Source organism: Scyliorhinus canicula, chromosome 7 (assembly GCF_902713615.1).
Source record: "Scyliorhinus canicula chromosome 7, sScyCan1.1, whole genome shotgun sequence".
NCBI lineage: Eukaryota > Metazoa > Chordata > Chondrichthyes > Carcharhiniformes > Scyliorhinidae > Scyliorhinus > Scyliorhinus canicula.
The window spans coordinates 133,802,452-133,829,532 of NC_052152.1; the positions used below are offsets into that span (position 1 = coordinate 133,802,452).

A 27,081-nucleotide genomic window follows, 5' to 3' on the forward strand; every position below is an offset into this window, starting at 1 on the left:
CGCCATTTTGAATTTATGTTGTGGGGAGAGTTTTGTTGACGTAACAATTGGATTAAAAGTCGGTCTGCTGGTGTTTTCACGCGGTATGTTGGTGGGATCCCTCCCCGCGCAGTGCGCCGCCACCCTCCCGTTGTTCTGACTTTAAAAATGCCGCCGTCTGCCAGGATTGTGGACGCTGCTGTGTTGGTTGGTTGGTGGGAGGGGAAGGAGCAGGTCGCACCGGATGTGACATCAAGTAGTCCCGGTGTTCACCCTGCGGACCCGGATTGAGCCGCGTCGCCGCTTTTGAAAGATCCGAAAGCCCCTCCCCCCTCTTCCGTCCCGAGGGACAGTCACCCCCACCCGAGAAGACAGAGACCCCCGATCCGAGAAGGCAGAGAGCCCTCCCCAATCCCCGGCCCGAGCGAGCAGAGACCCCTCCTCCCCAATCCCTGGCCCAAGAAAGTGGGCCTGGCCACTACCGTTCCCAGGACTCGGGGGGCCCACAGCAGCAGGACAGTGACAGGACTCAGCTGCCCCAGCCACTCTGGTCGGGCCTCCCCAGGTTAGTGTCAAATCTTTGGCAGTGAGTCACCCAGACTCGAAACATTAGCTCCTCTCTCTCTCCTCAGATGCTGTCAGCCCTTCTGAGATTGTCCTGCAATTTTTTGTTTCCCAATCCAGCATCTGCCGTAATTTGCTCTTCTCCTAACATTTCTTCGTATGGGCTGGTGTGGAGGCGCCACCCCCCCCCCCCCCCCCCCCAGCACTGACTGTACAACACAGTTGAAAAGATTTATCTTCTGCCTCTTGAGGTGCCTAATTGATCAACAGTATTTCTTATTTTATGAAGATTTGCTGTCATTTTATTCATCGTCTTTTAAATGTCCATTGTCTTTTTCTTTAATGAAGCACTACTTTCACTGCCTTACTTTTTCCGTTCAAAGTGTTTGATTAGGTAAATAATGAGCCTAACAATTTTGGCAACATTAATAGATAGCTTTCTGTTTGTGTGGTTAACACTTTACAAATGATCAACAGCTTTATTTACAGGTGGCACAATCTGTCCTGGAATATTTCCACTGAGTAAAGAATATGTTTGCAATATTGTGGTGTTACCTGTAATAACCAAGCAACATTCTGGCCTAAGGACCCGTTTGGACATTCAGTTCTAATTACTTAGAGCAATATCACCAGATTCTGCTCGGACACTATGTCGGTGTGCAGGCCAATGAACATCTGCAAGCAATTCGAACTAGCCTCCGGAGCCCAAGTAAATTGTGGCTACAGCGAGGCCGTGTTCTTTGGGAACTGTGCTGACCGGTCCTTTGTCCCCTTCACTGTCAGGTAGATTACCTGAAGGTGCGATGGATGTGGTTCGGATGTGCCAAAAACTGACAGGAGCATGTTGCCAAGGTAAAGCAGAAACTGGACATATGGGAGAAAAGCTTCCACCATTGCAGGCAAAAACCTGGTCATCAGGTGTGAGGTACTCTTGTGGTTGCTGTACATGATGCAGGTCTGACCCATATCCGTATCCTGTGCCACAGCAGTCACCCGAGTCATCTGCAGATCCAAGATGGATCGTGTCCGAAGGGACACCATACGTAAGTCTCTGGGTAAGGGAGGAAAAATGTACCCGATGTCGCCATCATCCTGATGGCCATCTTTCTGTCCGGCTGCATCAAGCTGTGCATAGATCCTTGGTATGCCAGCACCAAATGTCATGACATACTGAGGTTCTACCTGTCCTTGGTGATTCTGGCCACGTTGCCACGGAATGTTCCAGGTTGTTGGACCGTTCTATGTCACCTGTCCATTGTGGAAAGATTTATTCAGAAAAATACCTTTGATCACTCGGCAATCAAGCAGTGGTCTGCAGGTAACTTCCTTGAGGCCCTGGTGGAAAAGGAAAATTTTCAAACAAGCACCAAGACCTAGCTTGGCTGGTGGTGAGAAAGGCACTCCCCTATCACGCCCGAAGTCTCTGCATCACCGCACGCTGCCCTCCAAGTGCCTGCACGGGAAAGAGACAGTTGCACACCTCGTTGTGAATCATTGGATCAGAGAATTTACAGTGCAGAAGAAGGCCATTCGGCCTATCAAGTCTGCACCAGCCCTTGGAAAGAGCATCCATCTAAGCCCACACCATCCTATCCCCGTAACCCAGTAACCCCACCCAACCTTTTTTGGACATCAAGGGTAATTTAGCATGTCCAATCCACCTAACCTGCACAGACTGTGGGAGGAAATCGGAGCACCCAGAGAAAACCCACGCAGGCACGGGGCGAACGTGCAGACTCTGCACAGACAGTGACCCAAGCTGGGATTCAAACCTTGGACCCTGGAGCTGCGAAGCAACTGTGCTACCGTGGTGTTGCTGGAATGTGCTTTTGCAAAAGAGGTCTGGAGAGAGATGCAATGGTATTCATCAAGGATCATCCCAAGCAGCTCTGCTCGATGATCATCATCTCAGTGAAAGATACTCTTTGGTCTGCCCGAAACTTGTTGATCTTTCAGTGCAAAGAATTGTCTCCAACTGAGTGTTGTAGACTGGGATGTTGCAAGGTCCAGTTCTACGTGCTGAGGGATGCTTGCATCAAGGTGCAATGGGGAAAGACCACTTTGTAAGGCCTTTCAGCCAATGTAGACCATGGGGCTAGTAACCCTTCGGACTGTATTGAAGCACCGGAGAGTGCAATATGACCAATGTATATAGTTTGAAAAAAATTGTACTCCCTGTAATGAAAATATTGAAACGTATGAAATGACTGAATTGAAGTTCCTCAAAATGCATCATTGCACTTTACTGTTGTAACAATTTGTAATGGTTTTGTAATGTCTCAGATTTTATGAATATATTTTTGCAAAAAAAAATACGTAGTTACATAATATGCAACATTGAAACTCCAGCACTGATCCTTGTGGCACTCAATCCTGATTTATTGGCTCACACGATTTTTCACAGTAACTTCATTGCAATGTTAATGTAAGCCTACTTGTGACAATAAAGATTATTATTATTTATGATTGTGGCAAAGGATGGCTGGCATGGAAAAGCTGCACATTGTGCAGGAGGTTGGGACTGTGATGCAGTTAGTTGAACAGGGAACTCTCCACCTCATTTAACCATGATCCAGCTGTACTTGCAGATTCTGAAATAAGGTATCTCGTCAGAAAAATGCAGGATTCAACAAAATAACCAGATGAAAATTCCTAAGTTCAAGGCTGACTTAGATTTTTGAGGTAAGGGAGGCAAGAATTATTCGGGGGCAGACAAGAAATGTGGATTTGAAGCCAGATCTCAAATGAAAGTTCGCTATGGAAGGAGTCTAAATTTTGACTTCTAATTTTAGAGATATGAAGGTCGATCATTGTTCAGGAAATATGTGGCTGCTTGTGAATGTTACTTGACATTGCAATTTGCAGATGTAATTTAATAGACTGTGGAGTTTGCGTGCTCTCCCCGTGTTTGCTTGGGTTTCCTCCGGGTGCTCTGTTTCCTCCCACCGTCCAAAGATGAGCGGGTTAGGTGGATTGGCCAATGTAAAATTGCCCCTTAGTGTCCAATGGTGAGGTGACTTTATGGGGTTGCAGGGATTAAGCAGGGTAGTGAGCTTAGGTGGGGTGCTCTTTCGTAGAGTCAGTGCAGACTCGATAGGCCAAATGTAAGGATACACTGTAAGGATTCTACTATAATATTTTGGCATTTGCTGAAATGGCATCTGGGTACAAGGGTTCCAACTCGAACTTCAAGATAAGCTCTCTGGCACAACAGGGCAAAAATCACGACAATACCCAATCTATTGACTTCTCTCCCGCCTCCATCACTTACGGCAATTCCGAGAATAACCAATGTCTGAACATGGCAATACATTTGTGATAATATGCAAAAGATAGCACTGTATCTGGGTTGAGTGCCTGAAAAGCCTGTACATCATTATTGGCATCCAGAATTGCGATGACTAGTGGAAGAATTTTGAAATATCCTAAAAGGCTGCACAATCAATTACCATGGGAAATGGCTACCTAAAGCAGCTATATCCTTTCTTTCTCCTCTCACCCACTCCATGCTGCTCTTGGAAGTCCAACTGCAAACACTCAATGCTCCTTCCAAGTTGACCTGCTTTGAAGCAGTGATATAGTGTCTCCACCCCTGACTACCAAGCCAAACTGAACTAACTGCAACTTTCCTGCTGCCTTTCTGTTCTGTTCAGCTCGTTGCTCTGTAATGTATCTTGTCTACTGTGAATTCTAGTGTCTGATTTCAGTATTGCCAGCTTGAATTTCAGTGAACAGTTTTGCTGATTGTAGTGCAGAGTTTTGGGATGCATGTGCTCCTGCCTTTAAACAGAACTGATATTTGAAGCCATTGACTAAGGGAGTTTTAAAAAAAAATTTGTGTGGTGTGCTCATCATTGGCAAGTTCAGCATTTGTTGCCCACCCCTATTTACCCTTGCGAAGGTGGCGGTGAGCTGCTGCAATACTTTTGAAACATGCATAATCACAGTGCTTGTTAGGAAGGGAGTTCCAAGATTTTGATCCAGCAACTGAGGAAAAAATGGCAATTTCTTACTGTCTGCATGTTCAAGGTCATGAGTTGTCAGCAGCATCTTGCTCTGAAATAGTCATATGGACTCAATGTTCACACTATTTTCTCTCCACAGATACTGCCAGACCTGCTTAGTTTTTCCATCATTTTCTGTTTTTATTTCAGATTCCAGCATCAGTATCTTGCTCTTGTTTATCAGTTATATTCCAGTCATATGTTACTGTAAAAATGGAAAAGAGCAAATTTCAGATGATTAGAATTAAGTATAATTTTAAAAAAACATGCTTTCAATGTGTGTTGAAGTAATGATTGAATGAATCTTTGACTACACACTCTCTTCTGAGCTACAAGGTTGCAGGCTAAAGTCCCAATACCAGACCCTCGAGCACAGCAACAGTGAAGAACTGTTGAGAGGATATATTGACCTTGGGTTACAACGCAGATTCAGCAAAATGACACAGATGCTTAAAGGGTTAAATTGAAGACACATAATGCACTTGCCTCAGGTTTCCTTGAGTTTGAAGGTTGAGGGATGATCTAATTGGGTTACTTAAAATGGTGGTTCAGTAGGATAGATACAGAGAAACTGAAACTATCAGCTCTGGTAGAATGAGAGCATAATTAAATTGGAATTATGCCATTTAGAAGTGGAGCCTGGAATCTTACCTTACCTTATCCCTCCTCCTCTCCAAAAGGCTGTGAAAGCTAAAGTTTTCAAGACTAAGAGCAGTTGCCCAACGGCGCCATGATCCCAAGTTCGATCCTGGCTTTGGGTCACTGTCTTTGTGGAGTTTGCACATTCTCCCCGTGTTTGCGTGGGTTTCGCCCCCACAACCCAAAAGATGTGCAGGGTAGGTGGATTGGCCACGCTAAATTGCCTCCTTAATTGGAAAAAATGAATTTTGTACTCTAAATTTTAAAAAAAAGACGAAGAGCAATAGTATTTTTTGGTGGGTGGGTAAGTGCATCAAAACTGAGTGAGGTTGAAGTACAAATCAGCCAGGATCGACCTGAATGGTGGAACAGGCTCAAGGGGCTGAATGACTTGCAGCTATCCTGACATTACTTCTATTGATGCACGCTTATTCTCCATGTGCAGAAATAGTTTGCTAACTTTTTTTCTTTCCAGGAAGCTTTGATTATCATACTGGCACATGAATGACATGGTAATATTGACATTCCATCTGAATTATATGTTTCTTTTTTTTTCTCCCCAGGTGTTCTGAGCACATCTCTGTTCTGGACTCTGGTGCCCTGGTGTTTTGCATCTTTCTCCTGCATTTTGCTCCAGTGAGCATCATGTTCCTGATAACTGAAGACTGAGAGTGGTTGTTCTCGCTGCTGGTTGCAATTTGCAAAGTGTTCCATGGGAATGGCTGGGCACTTCCGCAGTTATGTGTGGGATCCCATTCTCATCATATCCCAGATTATCCTGATGCAGTGTATCTATTACAGTTTCCTCGGCATTTGGTTGGCTGTCGTGGACAGCCTAGTACAGAACAGTCGCTCACTTGATCAAGTGTTTAGTTATGAGGTAAATAAAAGTTTTTTTGTGCTATGTGCTATTTCGTGCAGCAGTCTCTTCAAAAATATCTCCATCCTCTGCAGATAGAAACACAGTGAATGTATCTTACTTTCTGGGAGGAAGGTGAAATAAAATGTTCCAGTCAGTCTCCTGTAGTGCAGCAACGCCGACATTAAACCTTAGTAGTTCACGGACAGTGCCGTCTTGCAAACACTTACTGTGGAAAGTGGGTCATTGTACATCCCAGGATACATACTCCTCACATTTCAGCTTCCAAGCCAGGAATAGAAGCTGGCTTTCCAGGGTGGAAAAAGGTTGTATACCCAAGGACATTGTGTAAGAGGTAGTTGGAGCCAGAAGACCAGTAGAATGCCCAAAGTTCTGCTTCAAGAATGCTTGCAAGCATCCCATGAAGGCCTTAATCATCAATCTTTCACACCTGGGTAACACTAGCTGACAATGGAGAGAAATGGCGACATCACCTGTGGGCCAGCCGTCCCACCACGACAATCAGTGGCTCCAGTTACTTTCAGCAGCCACCACTAAAAACAACAACCCACAACCTGATAACCATTTCATACACAGAACCTGTTTCTTATAGATTGGTCTCTTCAGCCATCAGGACAAGTGCTTCATTCCCAACAGATCTCATCGACTGGTTGCAAATCCATCATCTTAACAGATGGAAGGATGCTGACATGATTGTTGGTGGGGCAGTGGGGGAGTGAGCGGGTAGTTTTAGTTTATTTTGTAGGTTTGTCTGAGACAAAACAACAAATTTGGCCACATGGTTTCCAAATAAAGGCATTTCATATTTGCTACTAAAATAAGCAAAATACTACAGATGCTGGAAATCTGAAACGAGCAGAGGATGCTGAAAAGTCTCTAAGGAAAATCAGCTGCCAGACCTGTTGAGTTATTCTGACATCCTCTGCCCTTGTTTCAAATTTGCTCTTCTCTGGCTATTGAGGACATGGTGGCTTTCTGGACACTGTTCAGTTCATCAAAATGCTGAGAAGGAAACACCTGTAAATTGGGGGAAATCGCACAAGTCTAGTGCTAATCAAATGACAGATGTTATTTTGTGGATGAGAGATGGCTTGTCTTTGGGCCAGATAGTGTTTCCTATAGTGGACCTTCTGATTATTTCCAAACTGTAACAACTTCAACATAGTTTTTAAAAGTAATCTTTCTGTTTCTCATGAGGTAGCGAAATTACTGACCAATGCCAATAAGGCTTTTAATGAATTTTTATCCAATAGTAAAGCAACATCGGAACTCTAGCTGTTACTCCTCCCCCACCCCCTTCATTTACTTTGTGAAAGGTGACAACTGCATCATTGGGAACAGATATAATAGCTGAATGTGGAAGGCTGAAGCTTGGTTCTGAGCAGTCATCCAGTCTTGGATGTGGGGAGGGTTGCAGTATAATCTATAATGTCCAAATAAAGAGTGCAGATAATTTATTTCAAACTTTGAGAAGGCGCTATTATATTTCAGATTTCTGAGGGCAGTATGGTGGCGCAGTGGATTAGCCTTGCTGTTTCACAGCACCGAGGTCCCAGATTCGATCCCGGCTCTGGGTCACTATCCATGTGGAGTTTGCACATTCTCACCGTGTTTGTGTGGGTTTCGCCCCCACAATCCAAAGATGTGCAAGGTTAGGTGGATTGAACACGCTAAATTGCTCCTTAATTGGAAAAACATGAATTTGGTACACTAAAATGTATTTTAAAATCAGATTTCCCCCCCCCCCAACTGTGAACTCACTAACACTTTGCAAGCTACACATTTCTGTTACCAAACATCAGTTAATTGTAACTTTCTAAAGGATTTCATAAAAATCTACAACAGAAGAGATGTGAAATGCTCAGTAGGTCAGTTAGCCCCTGTAAAGAGAAACACTTTGATAACTTTGTACACTCACATTATGCTCTGCAGTGACAGCACCATGCAACAAGACCACCAGATTCAGTGATCTGTTTGAATTATCATTTACTCTACATTTAAGTAGGATTCTGCAAACTTGACCATCTCTAGGCCTTGTTCCTGCACTTTTTCAAAACTGCTGGTCAAGGGCAGCAAAGGTACAAAACTTCCCCTGCACTTGAAGAACTCCTTAAGTTTTTTTTAAATCACCATTTTGTCATTGAGCCTTTGCACTGTAATATTTTTCCAATCTGCACTGTTGCATTCAATACTGATGCATAGCACATCAGATTGAACTGTGTCCTGGAACTGGAGCCAGGAAGGGAGATAGCATTGCGTTTTGAGTACCATGTGTATTGGGAAGAAGCACAAATCATATCCACATTTCAATTGAAGTCTAATTTAATTACTTCCATGTCCAGATGTCCTTTTTAGAGACAAACACTTGCCCCCTTTCTTTTAAATTCATATTACCTTTTGAAACACAGCTAATATGTTCTGTGGTAAACCTTGTTATCAGCATCAAATTGTTTTTTTAAAATCTTTTTATTGGCATTTTCAAAACAGTTATGTACACTTGGCTGTGTTTATTTACTGTATTATACAGAAAGGTTTTTCATGTCCTTCCCTTAATTTCCCCTATTTACATTCTGCCGCCCTCTGGCTTGGCCTGTGGTCCTACCCATCCCTGTCTGGTCCCCCCCCCCCCCCCCCCCCCCCCAGTCGTTTTAAAAAATTTCCACCCTATTATCCCCCCCTTTTCTTTCCCCGTCAACCTCTGATGTGCTTCCACTGTGATTTGGGGAGGGGGGGCTCTCCCCTCCCTCCCTCCCATGTTGTCCCTTATGTGTCCCTCCAGCCTTTTCACATCTCTTTCCCCCCCCCCCTTCCCAGTTGCGCATTCCATTTTTAAAAATATATTTACTTTTTCCCCCCAATTAAGGGGCAATTTAGCATGGCCAAACCACCTAACTTGCACATCTTTGGACTGTGGGTTGAAAGTCACGCAGACATGGGGAGAATGTGCAAACTCCACACGGACAGTGACCCAGGGCTGGGATTCAAACCCGGGTCCTCAGCACTGCAGTCCCAGTGCTAGCCACTGCGCCACATGCCGTCCGAGGTTGCGCATTCCTATGGGCCCCCCCTCCCGCGTCTTTAGTTTTTTCTTTTTCCTTTCCCTTTTCTTTCTAACCAGCATCAAATTGTTGAGTGTTGAAGTGAGCTGGTACATGCTGCCTGATTGCCAAGACCTGTGGTCTTGTTGCATGTGCTGTATTGGGAAGGTCCTGGATAGAGGTTTGATCTTTGTAGGTGATGTCTTTGTTTTAATTTTCTGTTTACGCTCACCCATTTTGTTTGTGATTTAGGTGCTGGGGTTCTCCACGGCTCAGGGGAGGCTGTCGATGATGGCATTCATCCTCAATTCACTCACATGGTGAGTACATACATTAGAAGTGTTCAGACAGTAGCAGATCAAATAACAAGGTATATGGAGTGTTTCAGTTAAAGTCTTGGTAGTGACTTGCTAATGTAATTTAGAAGATATCAATTGGATCACATTAAAAAGGCTGAATCTTATCTCTTAATTTCTCAATGGTTCCCTGACGTTATGCTTGACTGGTTTTCTGGTGGTGACGTATCACAATGTTTACAGCACAGAAGAAGGCCATTCAGTAAGTTGTGTCTGCGTCAACTCTCCATGGGAGTAATTTACCCAATGCCACTCCTGTACATTGTATGAGAACAAAGTGACCAGTAGGTTAAAAGTAATCAATCTAGCTCACTTGATTGCTTTTAAACCTACTTTTAAGTAGGATATCTACAGAGATGGTGATAGCTCTGTCTTCCCTTCTTAAGCTTATTAACAAGCCTATTTGTTTGGCTCTCTTTTTATTCACATTTTTTCGGGGGCAGCGCGGTGGCGCAATGGTTACCACTGCTGCCTCACGCTGCCGAGTTCCCAAGTTCAATACCGGCTCTGGGTCACTGTCCGTGAGGAGTTTTCACATTCTTCCCGTGTCTGCATGGGTTTCGCTCCCACAACCCAAAGATGTGCAGGATAGGTGGATTGGCCACACTAAATTGCCCCTTATTTGGAAAAAATTAATTGAGCACTTTTAAAAAAAAAAAAAAAAATGTTTTTTTAAATACTCACATAATTTAGAGAAGTTGCCAACCAGCAAAAAAGGAAAATAATTTACAATGACTTTTTTTCTAAAAGCAAGTCAGGTCTTTGACTGCTGTGCTGATCTGTATAAGAACCATCAACCTCTAACAATGCAGAGAAATCCAGTGACCTTCAGTTGACATGAGCGCAGCAGAATAATAGGTACTTAATAATATATTACCCTCCATAAAATCAAATCAATCCAAAACTCTGCTTGTGTCCTATCTTCCATTCACCCATCACCCTGATGCTGATTCAGCTATGTTGACTCTTGGTCTTGTAACTCAATTTTAAACTTATCCTTATTTTGAAATCTCTCCATGGCCTAATCTCTGTTAATATCTAACCCTCTACACTACTTGGAGATTTTTGCACTGCTCTAATACTGGTTTCCTGCAGGTCCCCTAATTTCATTGTTTCATCGTTGGCTGCAATGCTTTCAACTGCCTGGACCATAACTCTGGAATTCTCTCTTTGCCTTCCCTGTCTCCCTGCCTCTCTTTAAAGACGCTCCTTAAAACCTACCTGCACAAGCTTTTGATCATATGTCCTTATATCACCTGATGTGGCTCAGTGTCAAATTTTGATTGATAGCACTTTTGCGAAGCATCTTCAGCAACTTCACTATATTAATGGCACTAATGCAGCTAGTTAAAACTCTTATCTTTTTAATTCAACATACCTGAGTTGCCATCAACAACACCGTACCAGAATTGCATTACAGAATTACATGAATAGGATGGGAATGGAGGGATATGGACCCAGGAAGTGTAGAAGATTTTAGTTTAGACAGGCAGCATGGTCGGCACAGGCTTGGAGGGCCGAAGGGCCTGTTCCTATGCTGTACTTTTTTGTTCTTTTGTTCTTTGCTCCTTTTTGTACAATGTAGATGTACTTTTTCTTTTTTATTATTACTTTATCAGAGTTACAAAGCCAGAGCTTGAGTGTGGACAGGGGCACACCCCTAATCCAGCTCCTTACCTGCTCCAACAACCAATTCAAATTGAATCCAATTCATGGTCTCCACAAGAGAGACATACCAGATCCAAGCATTACACCTGACCTTGTGCTCATCTTCGCCAAAAGGCCGAGAAGCTATAGGTGTACTTTTTAATAGATATCTCTGACCAGACGTGCCAACATTAACCAAAATTGAAAGATTCCAGGATATTGGATTTAAATTCTGTGAAATGAGACTCTAATGTTATAGTTTCTGAGTTATGGACAATAGAGGAATAGTGGTTTACAGCACAGAAAGACGCTCTTAAATTCCCCTGAATTTTGTAATGTCATTCAGTTAATCTTCAGTTTTGTGTTTGGAATCTCTTATTTCATTTCTTTGACAATGCGCTGTTTTTTAAAATAAATTTAGTGTCCAATTAATTTTTTCCAATTAAGGGGCAATTTAGCGTGCCAATCCACCTACCCTGCACATCTTTGGGTTGTGGGGGCGAAACCCATGCAAACACGGAGAGAATGTGCAAACTCCACAAGGATAGTGACCCAGGGCCAGGATTGAACCTGGGACTTTGGTGCCGTGAGGCAGTAGTGTTATACACTGCGCCACCATGCTGTCCGACATGCACTGTTGACTCCCTGACTTGCAGGCTCGAAGATGAGGCGTTGAACTGAGACCCTGGGCGGGATTCTCCGACCCCCCCGCTGTGTCCCAAATTCTCCGGCATTGGAGATTCGGCGGGGGGCGGGAATCGCTCTGCGCCAGTCGACGTGCGACCCCCCCCCCCCCCCCCCCCCGGGCGATTCTCCGGCTGTCCCGCCGCTGACGCTCCGGCGCATGCGCGGACTTCCGCCGGCCGGCGAAGTCCCTTTGGCCCTGGCTGGCATGGCGCCAAAGGCCTTCCACACCAGCCGGCGGAGCGCCAACCACTCTGGCGCGAGCCTAGCCCCTCATGGTTAGGGCTTGGCCCCTAAAGGTGTGGAGACTTCCGCACCTTTGGGGTGGCCCGACGCTGGAGTGGTTCACGCCACTCCCACCACGCTGGGACCCCCCGCCCCGCTGGGTAGGTGAGAATCCCAGCCCTTGTTTGTGTTCAAAACGCATTTGCAGGATCTTCTACATTGGCATGAGAAGAGTGAGGGCATTCTCCCAATGTCATGGCCCAATATGTAACCTTAACCAACATTAATTGATTGCTGTTTGTGAGGCCTTCCTATGCTTAAATTGGGCTGACTTTTGCTATGTGGCAACAATGGGTACTTCAAAACTCTTTTGTTGGAAGTGAAAGGCTTGGACATCCTGATGTGATGAAAGCTGCTTTAGCAAAACAAATTCTTTTGTTTCTTCTAATTCTACCTGTAAATGTGCCATCTAATGTCAAAATGATATCAAAGGCAGGTTTACATGATAGCCACAGCCTGTACACCTGCTTCAAATGAGAATGATAGCCAATAGCTTGTTAAATGCCAGCAAATGTAACTAAATAACAGAATAATCATTTTTGCCAATCTAGCTCATTTCTGCTACTTTGAATCTTGTGCTCATATTTACTTTTAGTAAAATACTCAGGAAGGATGTGTTATAATCCCGGACCAGGCCGCAATATTTGCTAGGATACCGGACAGGAATTGTTAATACTTTTTTTAAATTTGGAAAGCAGTGAGGAAAGGAAACTTTGCTCCATGAGTGATTCCACACAAATAAATAGGGATATGGTATATTAAAACAAACTTATTATTGATATAGTATTAGGACTTCCAGTGACATCACGTGAGAGCAAGTTGCACAAAAGGTAGCTCCCTCCTGGGTCCTGGTTTTATGAGCCTTTTGCCTGATATTCGGGGAGATTTTGCAGTCAAACGCTGCCTGCCGAACAGATTAATTACTGGCAGAATTATTTCAAAACTTTTGTTGGAAGAGGCAGAAGGGGTGAATAGCCTGGCGAAGGAGTCGGAAGGAGGAAAGATGGCGGAGGCGCCTGCACCCATCATGGTAGACACACTGACTGTGGTGATGGCGCAAGAGTTTGAAAACTTTGGGAAGCAAATTGGTAAGCAATTTGGTCGGCAAGACAAGACGTTGAGGGGGTCCTTCGACACTACCATTGAGGAAGCATTGGGCCAAATCCAAGCGCAGTGGGGAAGGATGTCAAAAGCTGTGTAGGAGCAAGGCGAAATGTTGAAGGGTATGGAGGAGGCCTTGTCGCAGCAGAAAGGGCAGCTCGCCTCACTGGAAGCAAAGTTGCTGCTCGTGGAAGAAAGGAACAGGGGCCTGAGAGCAAATATGTAAGACTTGGGAGCATAGGTCGAGGTGGTAAAATCTCAGGATTGTGGGGCTGCCGGAGGAAGTGGAGGGCTTGGTGATAATTCATTTCTAGTTTTCAGAGGAAGGAACGGGTCCTGGAGTGAGCCAAGAAAAATCACATTGGGAGGGAAACACGGACAAATTTAGCAGGACATCAGAGACAAACTGGCAAAGAGGTTTGCGGCCTTTATCAAGGCGAAGGCTGCGTTATATAAAGGTGTGCAGTTTGAGGTTACGTACCCGGCAAGGCTGCAAGTCATGATAGAGTCAAAAGATTGTTTCCACGACACGCCAGAGCAGAGTGAAACCTTTATTGAGGAGAAGGCACTGGGTCTCAATTGAAGAGGGTCGAATGGACTTAAGAGAGGGACAGGAAGGGTTTGTTGGGGAAGTTTTTGGACACGGTGTGTGAAGTTTTCAGTTTCTAGACAGAAGGGGGGGTGGGTTTGAGAGTGAGGGAGGCGGCCAAGGCCTGAAGGCCAACAGATCTAAATACTCAGCAACTTATTATGGGGCAGATCTAAATTGTGTCTTAATCGATCCAAGCCAAAATCCATGGCCCCTTCAGGGGTGCCAAAGGCACTTTGTCATTCATGGAGGTGGCAGGGGGAGTGGATCCCTGGCGGTTGATATACCCTAGGAGGAAGAGGTTTTTGTTTTTTCCCCACTGCACAGGCTGAACTCTAGGATAGATTTTGTTTTGTGATCGGCAGGTCTCTTCCTCCAGGGTGAGGAAGACGGAATACTCAGCCATAGTGTTCTCAGACCTTTCTTTGCAATTCATAGACTTAGTACTGGAAGCAGGCCCGGCGCAGCGTATAGGATGGAGGTTGGATATGGGGCTTTTGGCGAACGTTGGGTTTTGCAGGTAGGATTCAAGAGCCAGAGATGAATATGTGGAATTAAACGGGAATGGGATTGTTTTGCTCTCTATTCTACAGGAGGTATTTAAGGTGGTGATTAGAGGGGAGATTTTTTTCACTCGAGGCACACGTGGATAGGGAGGAGCGCCAGAAGTTGGTTGAAGACTTCCGGTGGCGGCGATGTCCGAGTGAGCCGCACATTCGGTGAGCTCTCACTCCGGCCGGCTGGAACAGCTGTTTCCCCGCGATAGCGGGACCACAGGGGCGGCAGAAAGGCTGCGTGGAACAGAGGAGGAGAGCGGGCTGCAGAGGATGTAAGTGTGGAGGCCAGCAGGTGAGGAAGAAGGAGAGAGAGAGAGAAGGAGGAAGCTGACCTGCAGGTTAAGATGGCGGACCCACGGACCTTCCTTCCTCCAGGACAAAGGGAAAAAGAAAAAGTGTGGAGTTGCTGAGGAGGGACAGCTTGGACCCACTTCAGATGCCCAAGAGGTAAAATTGAAGGAGCTGGGCGAAGGAAAGCGGCAGCGGAGGCGCTGAGGAGCGGGCTGCGGCATATGGAACAGCGGGATTCCAGAAAGCAGAAGAAGAAGGAGAAAAAGGGACAGAGACAAGGACCGGAAGAAAATTACCTGGGACCTAAGATGGCGGACACACGGAACCCGGACTCAGCAATCCAGCTGGCGCTGGATAACATGCTCCAGGTAATGAAGTCCAGTTTTGAAGCGCTGAAGCGGGACAGCTTGGACCCAATCCAGAAAGCGGTGGATCAGCTGAACCAGAGGCTGGACGCCCAGGATGTTAAAGTTAAGGAGCTGGGAGAAGCGGTGGAGGAGCAGGCGGATGCGCAAACGGTTGCAGCGCTAGAAGTGGACGGCCTGAAAGAGCGGCAGAGAAGACTGCTGGACAGAGTGGAGGAGCTGGAGAATAGAGTCCGCAGGAACAATCTGAGGATGGTCGGCCTCCCGGAGGGGGCGGAGGGAGCTGATGCTGCAGCGTTTGTAGCAGACCTGCTGAAGCAGCTGATGGGGGCCGAAGCCTTTCCGCGACCGCTGGAGCTGGAGGGGGCACACAGGGTGCAGGCAAGACAGGGGCGGCTGGGCGGACCCCCCCGCCCGATGGTGATTAGGTTCCACAGGTTCGTGGACAAGGAGCGGGTGCTGCAGTGGGCAAAGAGCGCCAGGAGCAGCACGTGGAATAACAGTGTGCTCCGCATCTATCAGGACCTAAGCCAGGAGGTGGCTCGGCGGCGAGCAGCCTTTAAGAATGTCAAGGAGGTGCTGTTCAAGAAGCACGTGAAGTTTGGTCTGCTGTTCCCAGCTCGGCTATGGGTCACGCACCAGGGTCAACACCACTATTTTTCCGAGCCCGAAGAAGCGATGGATTTTGTGAGGGACCTGGGGCTGGTCTCGAAAGGAGGCCCCAAGGACGCGAATTAGGGCCCGAGGATTTCTGTGGGGAGGAACGCCGAATGTGCCTGGACTGCTGCTCAACGGTTTGCTGGGCCAATGGGGCCAAGCGGAACATTTGAGACTCTTTCCTTTGTTCATGGACATTTATGTGCTTTTTCTCTTTTTTCTATGTTTTTTCCCTTTTTTTTTTCTTTTCGGTTTGGGCTTTTTGTGCAGCTCGCGGAAGACACTGGAGCCGGCTTGCCCCAGTGGGTGGGGAGGAGGGCGGGGAAACAAGGGGAATGGGACAGGAAGGCGCCGGAGTGTTGAGTCACCGGGCTAGCAGATTGGCTAGTCAAGGAAGTCAGATGGGGGGGAAAGCTACAGCCAGTAGATGGCAGGGGTGGGGGTATCGGGGGATGGGGTTAGGGGAGGGGGGGGTTGTTCTGCTGACGGGAGAGGGACTTGAAATAGGCACTGGAAAGGAGGTCGAGGGTGGAGGCAGCTATAGGGCGGGCCAGGAAGGGCGCGACGCACGGGTCAGGGGCTGGCCCGAGAAAGGCTATGGCTGACCGGCGGGGTGGGGGGGGTGGGATGTGCCCCCCAACCAGGCTGATCACCTGGAACGTCAAGGGACTGAATGGGCCGGTTAAGAGGGCGCGGGTGTTCGCGCACTTGCGGGCCCTGAGGGCGGACGTAATTATGTTGCAGGAGACACATCTGAAAGTGTCAGACCAGACCAGGCTAAGGAAGGGCTGGATTAGCCAGGTCTTCCACTCGGACTTGGACTCGAAGTCCAGAGGGGTGGCAATCATGATCAACAAGCGTGTGCAATTTGAGGCAGAGGGCATATCCGCAGACAGGGGGGGCAGATACCTGATGGTACGGGGCAGGCTGGAGGGGAGAAGAGTGGTGCTGGTGAATATATATGCCCCGAACTGGGATGACGTGGACTTCATTAAAAGAGTGCTGGGGAAGATCCCGGACTTGGATTCTCGCAGGCTAATAATGGGAGGGGACTTTAACATGGTCCTTGACCCGACTTTGGATCGGTCGTGTCCCAGAACGGGTAGACTCTCAGCAATGGCAAGGGAGCTGAAAGGGTTTATGGAGCAAATGGGGGCAGTGGACCCCTGGAGGGAGGGACAGCCAACAGGAAGGGGCTACTCGTTCTACTCGCACGTCCACAAAGTATATTCCAGGATAGATTTCTTTGTGCTAAGCAGGGACTGTAGGGGGGAGGTAAAGAACACGGAATACTCAGCAATTACTATTTCAGACCATGCCCCGCATTGGGTGGACCTGCAGTTCGGGGGAGCGAGTTATCAACGCCCGCAATGGAGGCTAGATGTGGGGCTGCTGTCGGAGGAGGGGATCTGCGAGAGGCTTCGGAAATGTATAAAAAATTACCTGCAGGTGAATGACACTGGGGAGGTCTCAGCGGCGACCGTGTGGGAGGCGCTAAAGGCAGTAGTGCGGGGGGAGCTGATTTCAATTGGGGCCCATAGAGCCAAGGCAGACCGGGCAGAGATGGATAGATTGGTCAGGGAAATGGGCCGGATAGATGAAGAGTACGCGGAGTCCCCGGGGGAGGTTTTACTCAGGGAAAGGCAGAGGCTACAGGCGGAACTGGGGGCACTATCCACGAGCAGGGCCGTGGAACAGCTTAGGAAGGCGAGGGGAGTGGTGTACGAGTATGGGGAAAAGGCTAGCAGACTGTTAGCGCAGCAACTTAGGAGGAGGGAGGCGGCCAGGGAAATAGGTAGAGTGAGGGACGAGGGGGGGCACAAAGTGGAGGATCCGGCAGAATTGAATAGGGTATTCCGGGACTTCTATCGTAAGCTGTATACTTCGGAGCCGCCAGAAGAACCGGAGGGGATGAAAAGGTTTCTGGATGGGTTAACATTCCCAACAGTTGGGGGGGGGCGAGTGGAAGAGCTGGGGGCCCCGATTAGAGTAGAGGAGGTATTGGGGGGCCTAAAGGCCATGCAGTCGGGGAAGTCCCCGGGGCCGGATGGATACCCAGTAGAGTTTTATAGGAAGTTCTCTGAGCTGGTGGGCCCGGTCTTGGCGAGGGTTTTCAATGAGGCAAGGGACAGAGGGACCCTGCCGCCGACAATGTCACAAGCCACCATATCTCTGATATTAAAGCGGGGTAAAGACCCGGAGGTGTGCGGGTCCTATAGGCCAATCTCCCTGATTAATGTAGATGCCAAGCTCCTGGCAAAGGTACTGGCGGGTAGAATGGAGGACTGTGTACCGGAGGTGAGTGGGGAGGATCAAACGGGGTTCGTGAAAGGTAGGCAGCTGGCGGCCAATCTGAGGAGATTGCTTAATGTGATAATGATGCCCCCGGCGGGTAGAGAGGTGGAGGTAGTGGTGGCTATGGACGCCGAGAAGGCCTTTGACCGGGTGGAGTGGGAATATCTATGGGAGGTGCTCGGACGGTTTGGGTTCGGGGAGGGATTGGTGGATTGGATCAAATTATTATATCAGGCCCCGAGGGCCAGCGTCAGGACCAACAGAGAAGTGTCGGAGTACTTTAGGTTGTACCGAGGGACCAGGCAGGGCTGCCCGCTCTCCCCGCTGCTGTTTGCGCTGGCCATAGAGCCGCTGGCGATTGCGCTGAGAGCCGCAGAGGGTTGGAAGGGGATGGTGAGGGGCGGGGTTGAACATAGGGTTTCTCTTTATGCAGACGACCTGCTCCTGTACGTGTCGGACCCAGTGGCCGGGATGGGAACTATACTGGGAATGCTGAGGGAGTTCGGCCAGTTCTCAGGATACAAATTAAATACGGTCAAGAGTGAAATGTTTGTGGTACAGGCAAGGGGCCAGGAGAACAGATTGAGAGGGCTACCGTTTAGGTTAGTTGAGGAAAATTTCCGGTATTTGGGAATCCAGGTGGCACGAGACTGGGGCAGGCTGCATAAGTTAAATTTGGCCAGGGTGGTGGAGCAAATGAAGGGAGAGTTTCGGAGATGGGATGCACTCCCGCTGTCGCTGGCAGGGAGGGTGCAGACTGTAAAGATGACAATCCTCCCTCGATTTTTGTTTATTTTTCAGTGCCTCCCGATCTTTATCCCACAGTCCTTCTTCAAAAGAGTTAACGGGCTGATCATGAGCTTTGTCTGGGCGGGAAAGTCTCCGCGGGTGAAGAAGGCAATGTTGGAGAGGAACCGCAGCGAGGGGGGGCTGGCGTTGCCGAGTCTGGTCAATTATTACTGGGCGGCCAACATCGCTATGATAAGGAAGTGGATGGTGGGTACGGGGTCTATTTGGGAGCGAGTGGAGGCGGCTTCGTGCAGGGGCTCCAGTTTGGAAGCCCTGGTCACGGCTCCTCTACCGCTGCCGCCGGCCAAGTACACCACCAGCCCGGTAGTGGTGGCGACCCTGCGGATATGGGGCCAGTGGAGGAGGCATGTGGGGGAGATGGGGGCGTCTGTCTGGGCGCCAATCTGCGACAACCATCGGTTTGCCCCCGGCAGTATGGATGGGGGGTTCCGAGTATGGCGGCGAGCAGGGGCGGGAAGGGTGGGTGATATGTTCCTGGAAGGGAGCTTCGCGAGTTTGAGGAGCTTGGAGGAGAAATTTGGGTTGGTAGGGGGAAATGATTTTAGATACCTACAGCTGCGGGACTTTGTTCATAGACAGGTCCCATCTTTCCCGCGCCTCCCGCCAATGGGGATCCTAGACAGAATAGTCTCTGGGAGGGACGAAGGGGAGGGTAGAGTCTCGGGTATTTATAAGGTGCTCATGAGGGAGGAAGGGTCCCAGACAGAGGAACTGAAACTTAAATGGGAGGAGGAGCTAGGCGGGGAAATGGAGGATGGGCTGTGGGCAGAGGCCCTGAGTAGGGTAAACTCGACCGCGACATGTGCAAGGCTCGGGCTGATCCAATTTAAGGTCGTTCACCGGGCCCATATGACGGTGGCTCGGATGAGCAAATTTTTCGGGATAGAGGACAAATGCGCTAGGTGCGCGGGAGGACCAGCGAACCATGTGCACATGTTTTGGGCATGCCCTGAGCTGAGGGGGTACTGGGAGGGATTTGCGGGGGTCATGTCCCAGGTGCTAAAAACAAGGGTGGTGATGAGTCCAGGGGTGGCAATTTTTGGGGTTTCGGAAGACCCGGGCGTCCAGGGGGAGAAAGCGGCCGATGTGCTGGCCTTTGCTTCCCTGATAGCCCGGCGACGAATATTATTGGCGTGGAGGGACTCAAAGCCCCCGAAGACTGAGTGGTGGCTTGCGGACATGTCAAGTTTCCTGGGGATGGAAAAAATTAAGTTCGTCTTGAGGGGATCTGTGCAGGGGTTCACCCGGAGGTGGCAACCATTTATTGACTTCTTTGCGGGAGAGTGAGCGTCAGCAGGGGGGTGGGGGGAGGGGGGGGGGGGGGGTAGAGTAGAGTAGGAGGGAAAATATGGCGGGTAGTACGGGTGGGAGGGGAGCGGGCTTGTGCAATATGTTACGATGGAAGTATTGAAAGTACGTGGATGTTTGCACATTTTTGCCTTTTTTGCTTCCTTTCTGATGATGTCTGTAACTGTTTAGAAAGCCAAAAACTACCTCAATAAAATTGTTTATTAAAAAAAAAGAAGTTGGTTGAAGAGATTTTACAGATGAACCGTAGGTACCAAAGTAACCCAACCCCAGAACTGCTGGCCAGCAGGAGAAAGCTGCAAATGTAGTTTGACCTGCTGTCTATTGATAGGGCAATGCATCAGTTACGAAACTTATGGGGAATCACCTATGAATATGGGGAGAAAGCCAGCCGTCTTTTGGCTCACCAGCTATGGCGGCAGCGGCCATTCAGGAGATTGTCCAAATCAGGGACTCGAGGAAATGCGCAAAGGGTTGGAGGCGCCGTTGGGTCCGGAGGAGGTCCGAACAGCGATAGGACAGATAAAAAAACAGGGAAGGCACCTGGGTCTGACGAGTTCCCTGTGGAATTTTACAAAACGTTCATGGACCAGCTGATTCTGCTGTTGAGGATGTTCGATGACTTGTTGGCCCAGGGTTCCCTTCCTAAGACACTTGGGCAGTAATTCCTCTCCCTTCTCCAAAAAAGGACAAGGATCCTGAGGAATGCGGGTCGTATCATCCTACTTCACTGCTTAACGTACACGCTAAGGTTCTTGGCAGTTTCAGTTGCACGGGGGACGAAGGCTTCGGTCTGCTCCGGCGTGACGAAGAAGCAATCTATGTCTCCCCTCCTGTTTGAGTTAGCAGGTGAGCCATTGGCTATTGCCCTGAGAACTTCGGGCAAGTTGAGAGAGATTGTTAAGAGGCGGGGTGGAGCATCGGGTGTCCCTGTATACTGCTGATCTTTTATTATATGTAAAGACCCGGTGCCTATTATGGGGGGACATAATGAGGATACTAAAATTAAATCTGGAGAAAAAACAATCAGCACCGAGGGACTGGAAGCCAGGTACTTTCTTTTTGCTTGGCCTGGTCAGGTCAAGTTTCCGATATCTCAGGGTCCAGGTGGCACCAGATTGGGCCCGACTCCGTAAGTTGAATTATGCCAGCCTAGTGAGGAAGGGCAAATCTGACCTACAAAGGTTGGACTTTGTCATTGTCCTTGAAGGGTGAGACCAGTCATTTAAGATGAACAGTTTGCCAAGATTTTTGTTTCTATTTCAGTGTCTTGTCTTCCCAAATTATTTTTGTGCGGGGGGTGCAACAGTTAATGTCAACCTTCATATGGGTGGGCAAATCTCTGAGGAATTTGATGTTTTATACCGGGTGGCTAATGCAAAGAAGACATTGGGATGATGTGGAGACCTGGGTGCCGATGGAGTCTGAGTGGTGTAGGGAGACTAGTTTGGGTGCACCGGTGACACCTTCTCTTCTGTTCGCCCCGGCAAAGTACTCGTCAAACCCAGTGGCTGTCTCCACTTTAAAATATGGAGGCAACTCAGTCAGCATTTCAAATTGGGGTCAGTATCAAGGCTAGCTCCTATTTGTGCCAACCACCTGTTTTAACCTGCATGACTGGATGCCACGTTTGGGATGGGGAAGGTGCTGGAGAGATTGTAATCTATTCCTGGAGGGACGGTTTGTCAGCCTGGAGGAACTAAAAGGGAAGTTTGGGCTCTCGAGCTCGGGTCCGTTTCAGTACCTTCAGGTATGAAATTTTGTGACACGAAAGCTCGTGGCATTCCCAGTTGCACCACCATCCTCTTTGACAGAGAGGATCTTTTCATGTGCGGGGTGAAGAGGGTAGTACGTCCAGAACATATGGACGGATTCTGGCGGAGGGTTTGGTCTCGGTGGAGGGGTTGAAAACCAAGTGGGAAGAGGAGTTGGGGCCCGTATTGAAGGAGGAGGTGTGGAGTGAAGCCCTTGGCAGGGTGAACACCACATCCTTGTGGGACTGTGCTGGATCCGCAGTCATGTTTAGGACGCACCTGATCAGATCGAGAATGAGTCGCTTCTTTGTGGGGTTGAAGATTGGTGCGAGTGTTGTGCGAGGGGGCCAGCAAACCATACGCACGAGTTTTGGTCCTGTCCAAGCTTGTGGGTTTCTGGGTTTCCTTTTTCAGCACCATGTCGGCGATTCTGAACATCGATTGGAACCCTGTCCCTTAGTAGCTTTCTCGGGATATCAGACCCACCGGAGCTGCAGACATTTGCAGGAGCAATGTCTTAGCCTGCGCCTGGTTGATTGCTCAGAGGCGAGTCCTGCTGGGATGGAGGTTGGCAACTCTGTCCAGCACCTGGGCTTGGCTAGGTGATTTAATGGAGTTTCTACACCTGGAGACGGTCAAATACACTGTGAGGGGGGCAATTAATAGGTTCGACAGGAGTTGACGACAATTTATCATCTATTTCAGAGATGGTGGGCGGGGGGGAGTGAAAGAGTTGTTGTTGCCGTGTTTGAAGTGGGGGTTTGTTTTCTATTTATAGGGGGTTATGTACATTAGCTTGTTCTCTTTTGCTGTTTTTATTGTTGTTTCTATTTTTGTATTGTATAAATTGAAGACTGTTAATAAAAATATATACTTTTAAAAACATAGCATTGAACAACCTTAACATCACAGAAATATAGCTTACAATTACGAGTTAAACGATGCTTAATGATTAAATGAAAGGAAATACTACATTCTAGCTGATACCTTCTCTATCTGCAATCAAGCAAAACCCATTACAGGTGAAAAAACACCTGTAAATAAATTTAAAGTACCCAATTTGTTTTTTCCAATTGTGCGGCAATTTAGTGTGACCAGTCCACCTACCCTGCACATCTTCAGTTATGGGAGTGAGACCCACGCAGACATTGAGAGAATGTGCAAACTCCACAACTGACCCGGGATCGAAGCCAGGTCCTTGGTGCCGTGAGGCAGAAGTTTTAACCACTGCGTCATCGTGCTGCCCTGAAACCAACGTTAGCAAATACAGAATTACTTGGCGGCTTCAGGATAAAGAGTTGTTTTGAAAAGCTGCTTGGAGAGAGAGAGAGAGAAATCCTGTCAGGAAACGGTCTGAGGATTTTTCTTTTACATAAAGTTAGAGTACCCAATTCATTTTTTCCAATTAAGCGTCAATTTAGCGTGGCCAATTCACCTACCCTTCACATTTTTGGGGTTTTGAGTTGCGGGGTCAAAACCCACACAAACACGGGGAGAATGTGCAAACTTGACAGTGACCCAGAGCCAGGATCGAACCTGGGGCCTCGGCGCTGTGAGGCAGCAGCACTAAGCACTGCGCCACCGTGCAGTCCTCAGCCTAAAGATTTTTGTCTGTCAGACTACAGCTTAACCTGACAGGCTTTGCAAAAGATATTGTTCATCACAGCTTCCAGAAACTAACTCAAAACTGACTGCCACAGACCTGGCTCCTCCCAATACCATATATTTATCCCGCTCAAATCCCATAAATTAATTACTTTAAATGCAATGTCTTTAATTATCTACTCACCAGAAATCATAACAGAAACCCATTAGACCTCTCCTTGTAAACATAAGCATGACTTTAAAGAATAATGATCTCATATTTACCCACTGCAGCCACAAAGTTTGCTTTCCTTTTAAACCAGAATTTTTATAAAATATTACAGCAGCAGATACAAAAACACCCTAACCCAGGCATTAATGCACCAGATTCATATTAAACAATATATATATCAAATTCTTGCATTTATCACAGATGCATGATCTAAAAAAAAGCCACAATTTTCTTTACATTCATCTTCACATCTAAACAACTCTGGCAAAACCAACATTTATTGCCCATCCCATATTGCCCTAGAGCAATAACAACAATGGAATGGCGTGCTAGGCCATTTTTGGGTGGCAGTATCACAGTGGTTATCACTGTTGCTTCACAGCTCCAGGTACCCAGATTCAATGAATTGGGTCACTGTGTGTGGTTAATCTGCACCTTCTCCCTGTGTCTGTGTGGGTTTCCTCCGGGTGTTCTGGTTACCTCCCACAAGTCCCGAAAGATGTGTTTGTTAGGTGAATTGGACATTCTGAATTCTCCCTCCGTGTACCCGAACAGGCGCCGCAATTTGGCGACTATGGGATTTTCACAGTAACTTCATAGCAGCGTTAATGTAAGCCTATTTGTGACAATAAAGATTATTATTATTGTGGACCACATTTAAAAGTCAACCACATTGTTGCAACTCTGGAGTCACATGTTGGCCAGACCAAGAATGGAAATTCATTAGTTTCATGGTCACTATTAATTAGATTGATATTTTAGTCCAGATTTATTAAATTCCCTAGTTGATTTGATGGGATGTGAACTACAACGCATTAATGCAGGACTTGGATTACTAATCCAGTAACATGACACCTATACTGCTGACCCCAGCCTGTTGTCCCTGAAATTTTTAAGAGCTAAGGATAATGATGGGCTGTTTCTTAAGAAACTATCCACTCACCCTTGTCTCCTGGGTTTGAAACTAGGTCATACTGATGTACAGAGATAGCTTCCTCTCCTTTCAGACTGCAGGGATCCTATATGAAATTAATTTGGCAAGTGACGACAGTTTCTAGTGAGTGTAAATGGCCCACAACAAAATTATCTGAATTTGACACTACATTGACAGTTTGTCAAAGGGCCTCGAAGGATACTGAATAATGACACACTGTTGCAATGGAGGGAACTTCACGCAGGTTGGTGCAACACTCAGTAAGCTAGAAATATGATGCAGACGGTCCGGGGTGTCTATGATGGGGAATGCCCCATTTTTTCATCTCAGTGAGCATAAAAACCCATCAGAGAATAACAGTGAAAGATTTGCATTTAAACAGAACCTTTCACCACTTCAGGATGTGCCAAGTGTCTTATAGCCTACAAAGTAGTTTAAAAAAAAATTTAGAGTACGCAATTCATTTTTTTCCAATTAAGGGGCAACTTATCAAGGCCAATCCACCGAGCCTGCACACCTTTTTTTGGGTCGTGGGGGCGAAACCCACACAAACACGGGGAGAATGTGCAAACTCCACATGGACAGTGACCCAGAGCCGGGATCGAACCTGGGATCTCGGCGCCATGAGGCAGCAATGCTAACCATTGCTCCACCGTGCTGCCCGAAAGTAGTTTTAAAATTTAGTCAGAAAGTGCTGCATTTCACACACCCCTAGCTCCCACAGCAAACTGGCAGTGAACAGTGTGATCATGACCAAACTATTTGTTTTATTTGATAATTGATTATCCCCACCTTGCTCTTCTTCAAAAGTGTCATCAGATCTTTTACACCCAAAAAAAGAGGGCACACCTAGGTTTGATATTTCATCTGAAAAGACAGCACCTATAATAATCTTTATTATCGTCACAAGTAGGCTTACATTAACACTGCAATGTAAAAAAACTGCTGCTCACGGCGCTGAGGACCCGTGTTCGATCCCAGCCCAGGGTTACTGTCCATGTGGAGTTTGCATATTCTGCCCATGTCTGCATCGGTCTCACTCCCAGAACCCAAAATGGGTGGATCGCTCATGCTAAATTGCCCCTTAATTGGAATTTTTTTTAAATGTTCGGCTGCTGTGAGTAAATAGTGCATCTAATGACCTTTTTCCTTGTTTCCTTCACCAGTGCACTAGGATTGTGGTATTTTATCCGAAGAGGGAAGCAGTGTCTGGATTTTACTGTGACCATCCACATCTTCCACTTTATGGGCTGTTGGATCTACAACTTACACTTTCCCACAGCACTCAGCTGGTGGCTGGTGAACATTGTGTGCATTGCACTGATGGCTGTGATAGGGGAGTACTTGTGCATGCGGACCGAACTGAGGGCCATCCCTGTGAACACTGGGCCCAAATCTAACCTGTGACACATTGTGCAGAATCGGGTGCGACTTAAGCACTCAGCACCTCTGATTTGTCCAATCGTGAATGAAACTGTCCCAACGACCAGTGTTAAAATAGATTGCAATGTTAAATATTTTATTTCAATGTTTGCAAGATTTTTGTGCACAGCATACGACCACCTCGAATTCTTGTTTTGGTCACCATATTATATAACCTGATATGTAAAGTGAAAATGGTTTGCAGGTTGCATTTTTTTCTAAATAAGCCTCTCTAAGCTTGTATCTATTCATAATCTGGAAATAGCTTTGGTTGGCAGGGAGTCGGAGGTTGGTGACAGAGCTCTTGCACAAAGATATTGGTGGTTTTATAAACTAAGCTGGATGTGGATTGAATGAGACTTTCAGACTTGCTGAGAGTACAGCAAGCTGGAATTATTGCAGAAATCTGCTTTTACCCTTCATCAGTGGTGAAAGACCCTGTTGTGCAGCCTACCCAGTGTCTTCAATCCTTTTCTTGTAAACTAGCTGGAATGTTCCCAAATTTTACACTGGTTTAGTTTTCTTTCTTAATCTAAATGCCCTTCAAATTTGGACATCGAACCCTTACACACGCTGAGCATCTTTCAACTTAAAATCTATGTCTCAAACCATCGATTTGACACTTTAAAAGGTAAGGAATACTATGTGAGTCATCACGTGGAACCTATTGTAACACTGGGTGTGTCTGACTTTAAGCAAAGATTAAGCATCCTTGTTTTGATATTGAGATATATCTACTGATTGGTGTAAAATAGTTTAGTAATAAAATGGTAAAAACACTTTGAAACTAAAGGCTGGTCCTAGACTTGAGGACTGATGTCCATCACGTTTGTACAGTATTTTATTGGCAGGGTACACAGCTTAATCTCTATTTTGTTTAAAAGTCATTGAGGAATAAATCTATTGCAGTGCTCAAAGTTAAATGTTTTAGTTCTTGATTCAAAGCAATTCCATTGAAAGATCCTGAGGCCTGACATACTTGTCTATACCTGCTCCATCGCCACTGTTTTCCTCCTCTCGCCATCCCAGTTTTCACTTCCTCTCCAGGGAATGATTCTTGATGGGATTTGGTTTGTATGTCTGCAAAGCTCCTCCAGTAGCTTAGT

General features: G+C 47.0%; 1 protein-coding gene across 6 annotated transcripts; it reads left to right on the top strand.

The window, feature by feature from the left end:
* sys1 (SYS1 golgi trafficking protein) lies at positions 1-26,892 on the top strand. 6 transcript variants are annotated; one of them, XM_038802962.1, is made up of 6 exons: positions 119-544; positions 664-937; positions 5,750-6,066; positions 9,357-9,424; positions 9,644-9,662; positions 25,720-26,892. In XM_038802962.1, exons 3-6 carry the CDS (start codon positions 5,899-5,901, stop codon positions 25,951-25,953), a joined length of 489 nt encoding a protein of 162 aa, XP_038658890.1. In that variant the 5' UTR covers positions 119-544; positions 664-937; positions 5,750-5,898; the 3' UTR covers positions 25,954-26,892. The 6 variants fall into 6 exon arrangements, with proteins under 6 accessions (XP_038658891.1, XP_038658894.1, XP_038658890.1 ...); XM_038802963.1 differs by lacking the exons at positions 119-544; positions 664-937 and adding an exon at positions 1-83; XM_038802966.1 differs by lacking the exons at positions 664-937; positions 25,720-26,892 and adding an exon at positions 10,211-10,279 and having other exon boundaries at positions 110-544.
* Positions 26,893-27,081: the final 189 nt, after the last annotated feature.

Excerpts from the sequence above, each read along its gene's own strand:
- sys1 (XM_038802963.1), top strand. The coding sequence starts at position 5,899 with ATGGGAATGGCTGGGCACTTCCGCAGTTATGTGTGGGATCCCATTCTC. Across the intron at positions 6,067-9,356 it reads ATCAAGTGTTTAGTTATGAG|GTGCTGGGGTTCTCCACGGC; the intron begins GTAAATAAAAGT and ends TTTGTGATTTAG.